Here is a 17,002-nt window from a genome sequence, read left to right on the forward strand (position 1 = left end):
TGGGGTCACGCAGCTAGTAAGTGTCAAGTGTCTGAGGCCAGGTTTGAACTCAGGTCCTCCTGCCTCCAGGACTTGTGCTCTATCCACTGCACCACCTAGCTGCCTCAAATGATTTCTCTTTTATGGAATGGTAGTGGTGAAACAGTCTGAATCTATGATTTCATTTTTAGACAGAATTCTGTGTAAAGAAATCCTTTCTGCCAATCCAGCTCAGCAACTATTCTGCTACTTACGGCCCAAGAAATATGCCTGGGGAAATGAAATGAATTTAGTGGTTTGCCCAAGGTCACACAGCCATAGAAAGGGGGGAAGATCCTGTTGACTTATAATCACTATAGCAATTCAACTTTAGAAACCAAATATAATGTGACTAAAATACCTTTTAAATAGTAAATGGTAGCATCACTTTTAGGGCATTGGCAATAGAAATGCTGTTTTGTACTTTACCAATTCCATCATTTGTCAGAACCATGACTTATAGCTAGAGAAAAATATTTGCTAAATCCACACAAATTTCTTGTTTTCACTCTATGGATAAAAAAGTTTTATTTTATATTTGATGACATTTCTCTTTAGAAATGGTTATACATATGAATTTATGTATATAACTGACATGTTTGTGTGTGTTTCTGTACCTTTTTATTCAGTTTTATCAAAATGAATATATGGTCCTCACTTTCTGTTTGGTATTTCACCCACAATGTCTACTAGACTACAAAATTCTGTTGATAGTCAAAAAAATGTTCATTGCTGATATTTTTAGACCACTGAAAAGATGATTATTACCATATGACTAAACAAAAATGTTGATTCAATCAATCTATAAACATGTATTAAGTACATAAGATGTGCCAGGCACTGTGCTAAACACTGGATTGCTTCACTAAATGTTATTTAATGAATTCTTGTCTAGTTTCAAGAAAAAAAAATGTGATTGGAAAGCTATATGGAATAGACTAACAAAGATGATAGAATGGGTGGAATTAAGACAACCTACTTATCTTCTACCATAATAAAGAAATTGAAGTCCATTAGATTTTGATCTATTAAAGAAGGAAACAATATATCATTTGTCTAGGCTCATAATTCGAGCCTACAAGCAAGTTATTAGGGCAAGAACTATGAATAGAGGTAGAACTATGAATAGAGCAGGAATGTTGCTCTGGTCTAAAAGAGGGATTTGAGATTCAAACTGTAGTCACAGACCAGGAGTATGCTAGAGCACTGTAGATCTCTCTGAACTTTCAGAGCCTTCCAGGTACTTAAAGTCTATGGGGAGCCATGTTCTACTTGAACTTCACTAAGAGGCAAGTCTGTACTTATGTTAGCCATACCCAAACTGGGGTTTAGATCCTATAAGAGTCAGGTCAGGCCAGGTGGGAAGTGATTATTGTATGTCCTAGATCAGACCACTTTGGACACATTGTAATTTTGCAGCTTCCTGGATTGTCCACAAGATATTTAAAGAACACAGCACTCAATACATGGAGAATATACTGGCAGGACACCATATAATAGGAACATATAAAGCTCCACCATTCTCTCCTGAAACTCACAGAGCCTGGCCCTATTACAAAGTTACAATTTATAATAATAATAAAAAAAAGGTATTATGGAGAAAGGGTCACTCAAGACACAAACCCAGAATGAGGGAATGACTCTAAAAACAAAGCATTAAAGAAAAAGACAGCTCATTAACAAGGTCAACTAGAATTCTTGGAAGATATGAACCAAGAAGTTCGTTTTGTTTTTTAAAGTGTTAAGGCAAAAATTAGAAATCAGAGTATAGTAAAGAAATCATAGTACTTGAAGATAAAATTATCAGCTTATTTCAAGAGGTACAAAATCTAACCCAATTAATATACTCCCAGAAAATTAGATAATAGCAAACAAAAGATAACTCCATGAGATAACAAGAAATATTACATGTATATATATGTGTATATGTTACATGCATACTGATATGACTATAAAAACCCCAAAAGATTGATTTTTTTCAAAAATGGAAAGCATCTCATATCAAAAACAACTGAACAGGAAAACAGGTCAAAGACAGATAATTTAAGAATCACTCGACTAATGGAAATTAATAGCTACAAACTTTTTTAAAATTAAATTTTTTAAAATTCTGGATAGCAGATTTCAGGAAATTATGAAGAAAAACTGCACAGACTTATTGGAAGTAGTGGGAAAAATGAAAATAGAATGAAATCACCAGTTAACTTTCCCCTCCAGTCACTCTAAAGTGAAAACCCCCAGGAATGTAATAGCCTAAAACCATAGCTTCCAAGTCAATTAAAAAAAAAATGCTTCAAGCAGTCAGGAAAAAAAAAAGAGTTCAAATATTGAGGACGCATAAGATCACCAAGATGGCTGAGTGAGGAAGCAACCCACTGCAACTCTCCCAGGTTCCCCCTCTAAAGCGACATAAAACTGCCTCTGAATTCACCCAAGGAACAGGGAAACAATCTACCAGCCCAGAAGGAAAAATTTGTCTTACCTGGGTGGGAGGGAAGTGAGGTCCAGGAGCAGCAGCAACAGAAACAGCTTCTGGGCTCACAGCAGAGGCCTATGCCAGACCTCTGAACCTGCTGAACAGCAGTGAAGCCTCACTCAAGCAGGTCAAAAACAGATTCCCACCCCTGTGACCTCCCTGCAGAGAGACTATTTCAAAGGGATCACTCCTCCAGGGCCCAGCTGACAGAACATGAGTAAAAAAACCCAATGGAAAACAATGAAAAAAGTTTGACTATTGACAGCTACTTCAATAAAAAAATTAATGTCTCAAGACATTAATATAGAGGAGGACAGTAGCAAAATGAGTACAGGTGAACCTTCAAAGAGAAGTACAAATTGGTCTCAGGCCCAAAATAAATTCCTAGAAGAGCTTAAAAAGGACTCGGAAAATCAAATTAGAGAGGTTGAGGAAAGATTGGGAGAGATACAGCAGAACCATGAAAAAGATGTACAAGATAATAATATAAAAATACAAAAAATTACTGAGGAAAATAATTCCCTAAGGAACAGATTTGGCCTAATGGAAAAGGAATCACAAAAAGCAAATGAAGAAAATAATTCTTTAAAAATCAAAATTTAATAAATGAAAACTAGCAACTCTGTAAGACACAAAGATGCAGTAAAAATAAAATCAGAAAAGCAAAAAAAAAATGGAAGAAAATGTAAAATTTCTCATCGAAAAAAGAACTGAATAGAAGAGATCCAGCAAAGATAATTTAAGAATTATTAGACTACCTGAAAGATATGACCAAAAAAAAAAATAAAAGACTGGACAATATCTTTCAAGAAATTATCTCGGAAAATTGCCCTGAAATAATAGAAGCAGAGGGCAAAATAGATATCAAAAGAATCCAAAATGAAACTCCCAGGAATATTATAGCCAAATTTCAAAACTTACAGATCAAAGAAAAGGCATTGCAAGCAACCAAAAAGAAACAATTCATATACGGTATAGCTACAGTCAGAATTATACAGGATTTGGCAGCTTCCACATTAAAGAATTGCAGGGTTTTGGAACATAATATACTGAAAGGCAAAGGAGTTAGGTTTACAATCAAGAATTACATACCCAGCAAAACTGAATATAATCTTTTTTTGGGGGAAAATGTACATTTAATGAAATATAGGAATTTAAAGCATTTTTTATTAAAAGACCAGAGTTGAATGGGAAATTTGACTTCCAAATACAAGGTTCAAGTGAAACTTAAGTACAGAGGTCAAGTGAAACATAAAAAGGTAAAAAAGAAACAAGAAATAAAAACTGCAAGAAATTTAATAAGGTAACAGTATTTCTAGTTCTGTATTATAAAGTAATATTTGTAATTCTTAATACTTTGTTATAAAAGTAATTTTAATGCAGTTAGAAGTATATGTAAAGAGGGGCAGCTAGATGGCGCAGTGGATAGAGCACCGGCCCTGGAGTCAGGAGTACCTGAGTTCAAATCCGGCCTCAGACACTTAATACTTAACTAGCTGTGTGACCCTGGGCAAGTCACTTAACCCCAATTGCCTCACTAAAAAAAAAAAAAAAAAAAAAAAAGAAGTATATGTAAAGAGCCTGTGGTCATAAGGTAATATTTAAGGTATTATAATATTTGTAAGTCTAAAAAATGTATTAAAAGAATGATTAGAAAGAGTCTATGTAGACAGAGGGTGTGATCATAAGATGATGATGATACAACACCATAGAAATAAAATAAAGGGCTAAAAAGAATTTGCATGAAAGAAGTAGGAAGGGAGAAACAGAATGGGGAGAATACACACACATACACAAAAAGGCATATAAATATAAATAAATATATAAATGAATGAAGGAATAAATAAATAAATAGACTTGATAAAACTAATAAAACAAATGTTTAGTAATGTTGATTTATAAAAAGAAAAATCAAATAATTAGTAATGAAAATGAAAAATGAGAATTCACAACACATAAAAATATAAATCAAATTACTAAAAACTATAGTGTGAAACTATACTACAAGATAATAAAAATCTTAAATGGAATGGTGAATATTGGCAAGATTATAAAATGTTCTAATTATCAGAACAAGAAATCAAGATTAAAAAAAACAATCTCAGAAAGAAGCAATTGAACAAACTATAAATAAAGAACAAGGGGAAAAATAGGACCAAATAGATTTGTAAATGAATTTTCTCAAATATTGAAATATTTCTCTAATATGGAATAAAGTATATTCAACAATAGGAAAGTGGATTCTACTCATTCTATGATACAAATGTTGGTTTTTTACATTAAACAAAGTGAATTAAAACAGAGAAAAAATTGCAGTCCAATATCCCTGATGAACAGAGGTGCAAAAATTCTAAATGAAATCTTAGTGAAGATGCTATATATAGGATTGATTCAATATTAGGAAAACTATATTAATGTAATAGACAATATTTATAAGAGTAACAAAAATCATGATTATATACAGAAAAATCTTTCAGCAATATGTAAAATCTATTTCTGTTGAAATACTAGAAAACATAAAAATAATTGGAGCTCTTATTACTATAAGCAATATCTATCAATAACCAAGAGAGGTTAGCACATGAGATGGAAATAAAGTAAGGTCCTTTCCAATAAGAAAGTAAAGCTTTATGTTGTTACCACTACTATCTGACGTAATGTTAGAAATACTAGTTATAACCATAAGACAAGAATAAGAATTTAAGGGAATAAGCATAGACAAAGGGGAAACATTAATCATTTTTTTCAGACAACATGGTTTAAAGAGAGAACCCTAAACAGCCAAATAAAATTAATTGAAACAGTAACTTCAGGAAAGTTTCAGGATATAAGATTATCCAAATAAATCATCAGTATTCTATATAACACCTCAGAAAAATCAGGAATGAATTTTAAATAATGACAGACTGTACAAATCATTTGGGAATCTATTAGCTAAGACACAAAAAGGAACTATTTGCATACAACTACAAAACACTTTTATAGAAATAAAGACTAAATCATTCAAGAAGTATTAATTGCTCATGGGATATGATAAAAAATGATACATGATCATATCAGTCCATTCTTATTGGCCATTGCCATGAGGCAAGAAAATAAATTAATGGAATAAACATAGGGAAAAGGAAAGAATGCTTATATTAATTAATACTAAGTAGGTTAATAATAATAATAATACCTAACATTATTTCTTTATTCTGTGCTATTCTAGATAAACTACTAAAGGATTACTTTATAGAGCTGGAAAAATATTTTAAAATTGATTTAGGAGAACAAAATTTCAACCATCTCAAAAGAACAATGGAAAAAGTAAGAAGGACAGTGACCCAGCAGTATCAGATATTAAATTGTAGTCCTAAGCAGTAAATATCAAAACAATTTGATACTAGTTAAAAAGTAGAAAAGTTTAGCAGTATAAGTATATATATAAAGGGGGCAGCTAGGTGGCACAGTGGATAAAGCACTAGCCTTGGATTCAGGAGAACCTGAGTTCAGATCTGGCCTCAGACATTTGACACTTACTAGCTGTGTGACCCTGGGCAAGTCACTTAACCCGTATTGCCCCCCCCAAAAAAAAAGTATTCATAAAGTATGAATTACATAACAAATAGAAGTAAATAAACTTAGTAGCCCTGTTTTTTTTTTCAACACAAATAACCATTCTATTGTGTTACAGATTTACTATTTGATTTATCTGGGAATAGACATCAACAGCTGGGAGGAGATGGCCAAGGACCACGCCAGATGGAGTTCAGTACTCAGGAGCAGCTTGTGTGCAGCTGAGATGGGCCAGCCTTAAAGCTCAGGAGGAAGAAAAACGAATGAGACACAGGAACCGATGGGCAACAGAGAGCACAGTTTCCCGATGACCTCGTTGAGGCAGGAGCTGTGGCTCCCATATCAGACTGCACAGCCACACTGTGGCCTGTGGCTCTTCAAGGTGCTGATCCATGGTCCCCCGTGACTGTTGGAAGCCTACTACTACTACTACTATTGACAACAATTTCTGGAAGGTGTGGATGAATACCTCCCATGATATAGATCCAAATACATATATGACTTAGATATAAAAGGTCATATCATTAAGAAAAAGAAATAAAATTTCTTTCAAATAAATTTATAAGAGTGGTGATCATGGCTAAGGGTTACAAAGGATCATAGAAGATAAAAAGGACAATTTTGGTTATATGAATTAATTTTTATAAACCACACCAATGCAGCTAAAATAAGAAAGAAGGAAATTTGAAAAAAAAAATCATTGTAATAAGTTCCTCTGATAAATATCTTCTTTCCATTCTATTTAAGGAATAAGAGCCATTCTACAGTTGACAAATGGTCCAAGATTATAAAAAGGCAGTTTATAGAGGAATGCAAGCTAAACTATCAATAGTCATATTTGTCTAAAAAATTCTCCAAATTACTAACAGACTTCTCATAATCCACTTCATATCTAACAGATTGGCAAAGATGCAAAAGAGGAATTTTTTTTTTAAATGGAAGGTAATGGTAAACTTAAATTTATTGTTAGAGAAACTGTGAATTGATAAAGTCATCTTGGAACACAATTTGGACCCATGCCTAAAACATCACAGTACCCTTTGATCCAGTGATACCTCCACTAGGCTTATATTGCAAAGAGATCAAAGAAAGAAGAAAAGGAGTCCTATATAAAAAATATTAATTTCATTCTTTTTCTGGTAGCACAGAACTAGAAACTGAAGGGGTGTCCATCAATTGGGGAATGCATAAACAAGGTATGCTTTATGAATATAATAGAATGCTACCATGCCATAAGAAATGAAAAAAAAAAAACAATGGTTTAAGAGAAACTCAGGAAAATTTCCATGAAATGATGCAAATAGAAGTGAATAGAATCAGAAAGTTTTACTAAATAATGACTACATTGCAAAGACAACTTTAAAAGATTTAAGAACTCTGATCAGAACAATTGTGATACGAGAGGAACAATGATGAACCATGTGACTCACCTCCTGAGAGAGAAACTATGTACACCAGACATAAAAAGAGATAAACAGTTTTGGACATGGTCAAGGTGGTTTTACTTTATTTCATTATGCATGTTTCTTTCGATCAGGAAACCTTGAAAATCCCTTATTTCATTGAATGTCCATCTTTTCCCCTGAAAGAGAATAATCAGTTTTTCTGGGTAATAGATTCTTGGCTACAATCCAAGTTCCTTTGCCTTCGGGAATATCATATTCCAAGCTTTGCAATCCTTTAATGTTGAAGCTGCCAGGTCCTGAGCAATCCTGACTGTGGCTCCATGATATTGAAATTGCTTCTTTCTGGCTGCTTGGAGTATTTTCTCCTTCACCCAATAATTCTGGAATTTGGCTACAATATTCCTTGGAGTTTTCCTCATAAAGTTTGTCTCATAAAGTCATTATCTTCCAACTGTCCAATTTAAATTTTTAAGGCATTGTTTTCTTCAGTGAGATTGTGCACCTTTTTTTCCCAATGAAATTTTGGCCAAATTTTGGACAAATACATTTTTAAAGAATTTTAAAGAATTGTTTTCTTCAGTCAATCTTTGTGCTTCCTTTTCCAAGCTGCTGATTTTTTTTTCATAATTTTCTTGTGTTGCTTTCATTTCTCTCTACATTTTTTCTTTTACTTCTCTGCATTGATTTTTTTTTTTTGGTGAGGCAACTGGGGTTAAGTGACTTGCCCAGGGTCACACAGCTAGTACGTGTTAAGCGTCTGAGGCTGGATTTGAACTCAGGTCCTCCTGACTCCAGGGCCAGTGCTCTATCCACTGTGCTACCTAGCTGCCCCTCTGCATTGATTTTGAAAATCCTTTTTGAGCTCTTCCAAGAAGGCTTTTTGTTCTTGAGACCAATTTATCTTCTCTCTTGAGGCTTCACATGTAGGCAATTTGAGAGTATTGTCCTCATCTGAGTTTGTGTTTGCCTCTTCCCTGTCCACACAGAAGCTTTCAATGGTAAGAGATCTTTTTTGTTTCTTACTCATATTGCAGCTTATTTTTTCTTTTTTTAAAGTTGAGGACTGCTCTGGGGGCACCAGGGTCCCTGTTTCAAGCTTCTTGTGCTGGGGTATAAGGGCTGTGTCACTGGCTTTCTACACTGAGGCCTCCATGGCTTGTGGATTTCTTACTGCCATGGGTTTGCCCCGGTGTGCTGGGATGGCCAGACCTCATCATACCTGTCCTGTGGGTGGCCCTCTAGCTTGCAGCCTGCCCTCTCAGCTAGTGCTGGTGTGTTTCACCACTGGCCTGCTGCGCCACCAGCTTTTTGAGCCAGGATCCAGGGGCCTCAGTTGCTTGGCTGTGGCCTACAGCTTCCTGATGCCTTGCCCTGACCCCCTCCACACTGCACTGTGCTGTGGTGTACTGCACCACATTTTTGCCCGAGTGAGACTGACCTTTCCTGAAGTCTTCTAAATTATCTCTGGTTGGAGGACTGTGTCTCTCTGTCTTTTTGCAAGTTCTGCAGTTTCAGAATCCATCCAGAGGCTTGATTTAATGTTCTTTTGGAGGGAATCTAAGGAGAGCTCAGGCAACTCATTGGCTTCTCTTTGCCATCTTGGCTCTGCCTTCCCATTATGCATGTTTCTTAAAAATATTTTGTTTTTCCTTTTTCAATTGTGGGTGGGTATGAGAAAGACAAAATAAATGCAATATGATCATTGTAATATTAAATCAGTATTTTTTTTAAAAAGTAAAACTATCTGGAGAACATATCAGATCAAGGATATTGCTAAATAATATGCATGAATACATATACTTTTCTTAGCATACAAAGATTGACTGCAGTAGTGACTATGGACTTATTATAAAGGCAAATTTGGAAAATCTTATTCAGTGCCAAAGTTGATAGTCTACTTTCCATTTCTTTCCATGTCACACCATAGAGACAAGAGAAAAAGGAAAAGCAGGGCAACATCTCTATTCTTCTCTTTCCCCTATTAGTGGGTAAGGAAGTGATATGTGTTTCATTTGGAGTTCTATTATTTCCAAGTGGATATATGTATTGCACAGCCATTGGTCTTATGGTCTGCATGCTTTTAGTTACTTTTCCAGTAGTAGTAATATGTTTGTAATGAGGCATGAACACACTCTCCCCAAATCCCTCCAATAACTGATGGTCTAATCTAATTTCATGCTTAATCCAAATGCATTTAATTCAGTGTGGCAGCATGAAAAGAACCTTGGACTTAGAAAACCTGGATTTGTCATTTCTGCCACTTAGTATTGATGAGTAACAGGGCATGTGAAGACTTTTTCTGCCTGTTTCTGGCTGACCATGTGTGCTAGTTTAGCACTCGGGTATCCTCAAGTATGATCAAGTAACTCCCTTATTGGCTGCTGGGAAGGAAAAGTTTCTGACTCAGTATATCTTTAAAAGGGAATGACCCAAACATGACTGATCTCTTTCTTTCCATCACCTGAATCTGTGAAGATGTTTTGTGCCTCTTACTAAAGGTATAGGAACAGAGCTGGTGCCTTTCTAGTACCATGACCTTTTGGCATGTCAACTACTTCCACAAGGCACCTAGAGAAGGGCTCCACTCAGCAAGCTTGTGCCTTGGCCTCTGGCTATCTTTTCTGTATTGTGTTTCTTTCCTTGATCAGAGGTAATTGAATATCATTGTGGAGAGAGGTGTTTTAGACTCTGAGAAGACCTTGTAAGTTTGAGATGTCTGAAGATCCTAGGTCCTCAGTCAGTGCCAGATATACTTTGGAAGGAATTCCTGGCACCTACTCTAGTGCTTTTGGAGAAAATGAACAACAGCTGGGGGATAAGTCTAGCCCCTTGTCTAGTTGGCCAGAACACAGTGACTTTGAAGACTTTGAGGACAGAGTCAAAACCAAATGTAAACTACCTATTCAATAGTCCTCAAACTGCTTCATGTTCTGATATTAAAATCTTAGCATCCTGGGCGTATGCAATAGTAGTTACAAATTACTGTATCCTATTTTATGTCTTCTTCCAATATGTGCTTGTCATAGTCTTTTAAAAATGTCTAATATTTCTTTTCAGTAGAGTAAATAAATACCTGTCCCATTCCTGATTTAAAATGTACAACGAAAACCTTTATGTGCCCTATTTTTTGTCAAAAAAGTGAATTAACCCTGCAACTTAGATATTTGTGTTTACTGAATATTAGGTTACACATTTCATATGATTTTGTGTGCTACATACCTCATAAGTTTGATCCATCTCTCTATTTCTTAACCAGTACTAAATTATTTTGATGATTATAACTTTCATATGTGATGATTATATCTTTATGTGTGTATACACACCAAATGTATATATTATAAATTGATAGGCTCCTGTTTTTTGCCACTTTACAAAATATTTTCTTTTAGATTATTGACCATTTGTTATTCCTGATGAATTTAATTATTATTTTTCTAGCTTTATAAAATAATCCTCTGCTAGTTTGATTGGTTTGTTATTAAATAAGTAAATTTATTGAAGTAGTGGTTCTTAATTGTTAGACATATGACTTTAGATGATTCAGTCTCTCTGGGTTTCAGTTTTCCCAATTCATAAAATGAGTATAATTATACTATATAATTTCAGAGGGGCTGTTAACAAAAACTTTATATTTGTACATATAAATGTGAGTAATCTTTAATATTATTATTATTTATTATTAACAACTATTCATCAAAAGCCTTTTATGTGTTTAATAGCATCTTAGGTACCATGTGATATATTTTGAATAACACTAATGGTATCTGTGATATGGGTCATACTGTAGGGTAAGTAGTATAATTTGTAAAACTAAGTAATGCTCAAGGGAGTAGGGAGTGTAAAAGAGGAAACTCTCTGCATGTCAAGCCAAGATTTCAGTTGTCCACCAACAGATTCATAGCTAGTAATATTCAAACTGAAAGTCCAGGTTGGAGCTGCTCAGGAAATATTCACAGGGGTGGCTAGGTGGCGCAGTGGATAAAGCACCGGCCCTGGATTCAGGAGGACCAGGGTTCAAATCCGGCCTCAGACACTTGACACTTACTAACTGTGTGACCCTGGGCAAGTCACTTAACCCCCATTGCCCCGCCAAAAAAAAAAAAAAGGGAATATTCATGGAGAATATAGAGGTTTAAGTGGAAGGAAGGAATAGAAGATTCATCAGGAATGGGACAACCATGCTGCTATATTAATAGTAATCATAAGTTACCACATCCTGTTTATAAGTTTTCTGCCAGTGGGTACTTGTGAGAGCCTTTAGTGTACTAATGAATCTGTGAGCTAGGCAGGACCAAGTTAAAGTGTTTATTCATGAGAATACTGTATCTAGGCCTTAGACCTGTTACTATATAGCCTATTGCATACATGTTCTTTAAAAGAGATAAATCTAAATTTCTCTCTCCAAAATCTCTTCTAATTTTTAAACAGGGTAGATAATTTTCTTTTTAAAAAATACATAGCAATAGATAAATGTATTTAAAAGATATCCTATTTGCATATATGCTCACTCCCAGTGCATATATGTAAATGTATATACAAATATTTGCATATATATGAATACATCTATATCTTTACAGATATCTAAATAAAGAGATAGGGAGGGAGGAAGAGAGAGATGGGGGGAAAGAGAGACAGAGAGAGGAAGGAAGGGAGGGGAAGAGAAAAGGAGAGACAGAGAGACTTATGTGTTTCTGTGTGTATTCAGACTTCTTTCTACTACTCACATTTTCATAGAGGGCTTGAAGGGTCTCCAGGTCAACCACAGAGTTATCCAAGTTCACAACAGCTGTTTAAAAAAAAAGGCAAAAAAGAAATACTAGTTAGTGATTAAGGTGATAGTAAACTCATTATGAAAAGCTTCCTGGCCATTCTATACATTGCAAAATGGCTTCCTAAGTCTGCAGTCACATACTTTCAAGTTTGAGATCAAATGACTCCATTAGCTCCAGTGCTAAAACCAAAAGTCAGTATTCTTATAGATGTAGGTGTCATGATAAAAAACAAAGAAGAAACAAAAGAAAACCTCATAATGCTGCACGGATCTAGCTATCCAATCTCACAAGTAGAGTTTAACTATAAACTGAAGATCATTGGGAAGCTTTGCCCTGATATTCATGCCCTGACAAAAAGAATTAGAAAAATCTTTACCATGCCTGAAAAATAAGCAGCTTTTCTCTTGTCACCAGTAGACTTCAGTCTTAAAATGACTAATCCAGACATCATCCAGTTTACTTTAAAACACTTGACAAAGGTTAAATGTTCTATTACTAAACCAACAAGTTGTTTTTCTGGCTGTCCATTAATACTAATTCTTTGGTGCAGCATTTTGTGATTTAAAAGGATATAGGACCTATTCAAAAAATTTAAAAGGGTGCCAATACATTTTATACTCAACTTGATTATTCATTCTAAGGGATAAAGCACCATAGATAGTCTAAAATAAACTGCACTGTGGGGCAACAGGGGTTAAGTGACTTGCCCAGGGTCACACAGCTTTAGTAAGTGTCAAGTGTCTGAGGCCGCATTTGAACTAAGGTCCTCCTGAATCCAGGGCTGGTGCTTTATCCACTTCACCACCTAGCTGCCCCAGTCTAAAATAAGTAATAACAAAATTCAAAGACTATTTTTGTATGAGGCTTTATTATACATTATACTTGATAATCTTTATTTGCATCTTATTTAGCCTAGTATTTAAATTAATCTATATGATTGGTGGAAATGGGGCAAGTTAGTCCAAATATAAGCTGTGTGGCAAGAGACAAAGTTATCTGAGATGAAAGTCTTCCTAGAGCTAATCCACAAAGTTAATACTCATGTGTATTATTTACTTATTCTCAATATCAGTGCTGTCCAACTCAAATAGAAATGGGGGCCAATAAACTGTACATAACAACCCCTGCCAGTTGCATATTGACTTAGAAAATTGCATATCAATATTATTTATGATCTATTGTATTTTAATTTATTTAAATTAAGTTAGTCTGGTTGAGGCTACACTAGGGAATGATGCTGGTGTTTGATAGCTCTGCTTTATATCATACAGTATGCCTCTAACTCCACAAAGGTTAAAACACAAATACAACATTATCTTATGGATACTGGCAACATACATGGAATGCAGATAGGAGGTAGAATTGCTAAAAGGATGAGTGATTTGAGCAAGATAATTTAGCGCTTCTATGTTCAAGCTGTGGGCATGCTCCAGATACATCAGCCAGAATTATACCAAAGAAAAGATGATACTTCTACTCACTTGATAAACCCATTTCAATTTCTGGGAAATACTCAGATCTCCTCTTTTCCTCACACTGACCCCTTGGCAGACCAGTTCAACTCTGCATTGGGTTCTCTTGAGTCCTTGGCTCTCTTATCATATTGCTGACTATGTCCTGCTGAGGCTGGACTTCAGCCTAGGGTTACTCCCAACACCTGCCACTTTCACTCACATACACATGCTGCTAAACAAAGGTAGAAAACCATCCACTACAAATTTATGATGCATAACTTCAACTGGGCCCTCACTACTTCCAAGCAACCCTCCTATACCGCCCTTATCAACTTACTATCCCAACTCCCCATAGTGCCTCTTCTAAACCTTTTCATGCTTCCTCAAACCTCCCATGATTCCCCCTCTCCCCACCACCTCAGCTGAGAACTTTGTCTCATATGATACTGAAAAAATTGTGACCATTCACCATGCCTTTCCTCTTCTCAGCTCCACCTCATCCCATTACCTCATTTACCACAGTATTACACAAAGAAGTGGCCTTATTCCTTGCCAAGACAAAGCCCTCTCCCTGAACAAGTGATGCAATCCCTCTTCATCTTCTCCAACAGTGTGCCCCTTCTGTCATTCTCATTCTCTGTATTATCTTTATTCTTAGGGGCAGCTAGGTGGTGCAGTGGGTAGAGCACTGGCCCTGGAGTCAGTTTACCAGGTTCACAAGCTAGGTGTCATACTTGACTCATAATCTCCCATGCCCCCATATCCTACCTTTTGCCAATGATTACTGATTTAAAATTTGCAATACTTCTTGAATATTCACCTTTCTTTCTTCTGATATTGCTGTCACCATGGCACAGGCACTCATCACCTCACACCTAGACTACTGTAATAGTTTGCTGGTTGTTCTGTCTACTATAAATTTCTCCCCAGTCAAGTCATCCATCCTCAACTAAGCCACCAAAGTGCTTTTTCTAAAGTGTAAGTGTAGCCATATTACCCTCCTCTTCTCAATAAACTCCAAAGGCTCACTATTACCTCCAGGATAATATATAAAATCCTCTGTTTGGCACTCAAAGCCCTTCATAATATAGCACCCCCTCCATACATTTCCAATCTTCTTATACCTTATACCTCTTTTCAAATATCATACTCTTTGATCCAGTGAACACTAGGCTCCTTGCTCTTCCATGAACAACAAAGATTCTCCATCTCTCAGCTCTAAGCAATTAATTTCTCTGGTTGTCTCCCATTCTTGAATTTTCTCCTTCCTCATCTGAACCTCTTGGCTTCCCTGGCTTCCTTTAAGTAAGTACCAGCTAAAATTCTACATGAAGTCTTTCCCAATCCCTCTTAATTTTTGTACCTTCAACCCTGTTAAGTATTTCCAACTTATCTTGTATATAGCTTGTCTGTACATGTTTTCTTGTTTTCTCTCCCATTAGATTGTAAGCTCCTCTAGGCAGGGGTTGTTTTTCTTTTGGGTTATTTGGTTTTTTGTTTCTTGTTGTTGTTGTTTGTCTTTTCTTTGTTATTCCAGTGCTTAGCAAGATGTCTGGTACATAGTACCAGTAGGTACTTAATAAATGCTTATTGATTGACTTATTACAAAGAACTCCCTTTCCAGGCCTTAGTTCTTCATCTGTAAAATTGAAGCTAATATTATGAGCAGCAAATATATAAGCATTAGAGCTTCATAGAGACGGACAAATAAAATATTCACACAATGAATATTTATCAATCATTTTGCCATTTGTAAAGTTATCTTACATAGATTATGTTAATTAGTCCCCACAACAACCATTTTATAATATAGGGCATAGATAAGTATTCTCATTTTATAGATGAGGAAAATGAGGATCAGTAATATTAATGAAAGTCATTTAGCTTGTAATGATTGGAACCAGTAAATTTATTTATGCAGGTTTTCTGACTCCAAGTCCAGGGCTGTTTTCACAACATTATGCTTTTTTTGTTATTGTTTTGTTTTTTGTTTTTTGTTTTTTGCAGGGCAATGAGGGTTAAGTGACTTGCCCAGGATAAGTGTCAAGTAAGTGTCAAGAGTCTGAGGCCAGATTTGAACTCAGGTACTCCTGAATCCAGGGCTGGTGCTTTACCACTGTGCCGTCTAGCTGCCCCCATTATGCTTTTTTCTAGCTTTTTTTTCCCCCATCTCCTCAATAAATTTTATTTACCTGAACCAAGGACTGGGATACTGGGACATTACATGAGGACCATACAATCGATTTACAGAATTTTAACATTGAGATTTCAGATAAATTCCTGGCTTGGTTACTACTTTACTAAGTAAACATTGCATTTCACTTTTGGCCTATGTTTCAATTTCCTCCCCTATAAAAGAGTGAAATACTATTCACATATCTTGGGGTGTGACATAATTAGCTCAGTACGGAACTAGAGCCAAATCTGTTTCAGTTAGCTAGAAATAGATGTTGTGTTTTTTATTTCATTTTGATGTATTTATTTACCAAATACACTTCTAGCCACAGACATAATCTTAGAACAAAGAATAAATCCAAGAACTGGACAGGAAATCAGTGTTGTAATATCTAATTATGATTACTTCATTCACTATAAATCATGGCCCCTTAATAGTCAACTAAGTGATAATGTGAATGCAATTCAAGATTAAAGGATAAATAGTTTGCACTCATTTTTTTTGCATCTTTGTTCCAGGGCCTTCACAAATACCATCAGTGTCTGGGACTCATCAGAATTTTAAACTGTCTATAAAGTATTTTTTGCTATATTCCATATATATATATATATATATATGTATGTATGTATATATGTACATACACACACACACATATATATATATATATATATATATACATACATATATATAAAGAAGTGTTACTCCTAATTTTACTAGAGAGTATCTGTTTTATTTTTATGTGAATGGGCTCATGGATCAGGAAGATGCCAAAAGGAAACACTGGACATTTTTTAAAGAGTAGAATAGGTTATTCACTTATTTAGATCATTGCTAACTTATGAGGACAAGAATAATGTAGATGTTTATGGAGTTAATATGTACATTTGGCTAATTTCTATTTAAGAATGGTTAATGATTCTGTGCCTTCACATTAAATTAAAACTAAGAAAATAATAAGCATAGATTAGATTCTGTGTCACCAGCTATTTCATTTTTTGTAAATTATTTTTTTACTTTTCCCTATTACTCATTTGCCTCATGGTTGTATCTCTTAGTAAAGAGAAATCACAGAGAGGAAAGAAGTTAATTAAAATGGAAAGGGATACTAAGAAAATTATTTCTATTTAATTTAGAAAGGAATA

The 17,002-nt window shown here is 35.1% G+C and overlaps 1 protein-coding gene across 2 annotated transcripts in view; it reads right to left on the minus strand.

The window, feature by feature from the left end:
• FMN2 (formin 2) overlaps positions 1-17,002 on the minus strand; it is a 453,587-nt gene that overhangs the window by 210,858 nt on the left and 225,727 nt on the right. For both annotated transcript variants that reach the window (XM_044003674.1, XM_044003673.1), the window contains one exon: positions 12,183-12,244. In XM_044003674.1, coding sequence (XP_043859609.1) covers positions 12,183-12,244 — 62 coding nt within the window. The remainder of the gene's footprint in view (positions 1-12,182; positions 12,245-17,002) is intronic.

This window comes from Dromiciops gliroides, chromosome 4 (assembly GCF_019393635.1).
Source record: "Dromiciops gliroides isolate mDroGli1 chromosome 4, mDroGli1.pri, whole genome shotgun sequence".
NCBI lineage: Eukaryota > Metazoa > Chordata > Mammalia > Microbiotheria > Microbiotheriidae > Dromiciops > Dromiciops gliroides.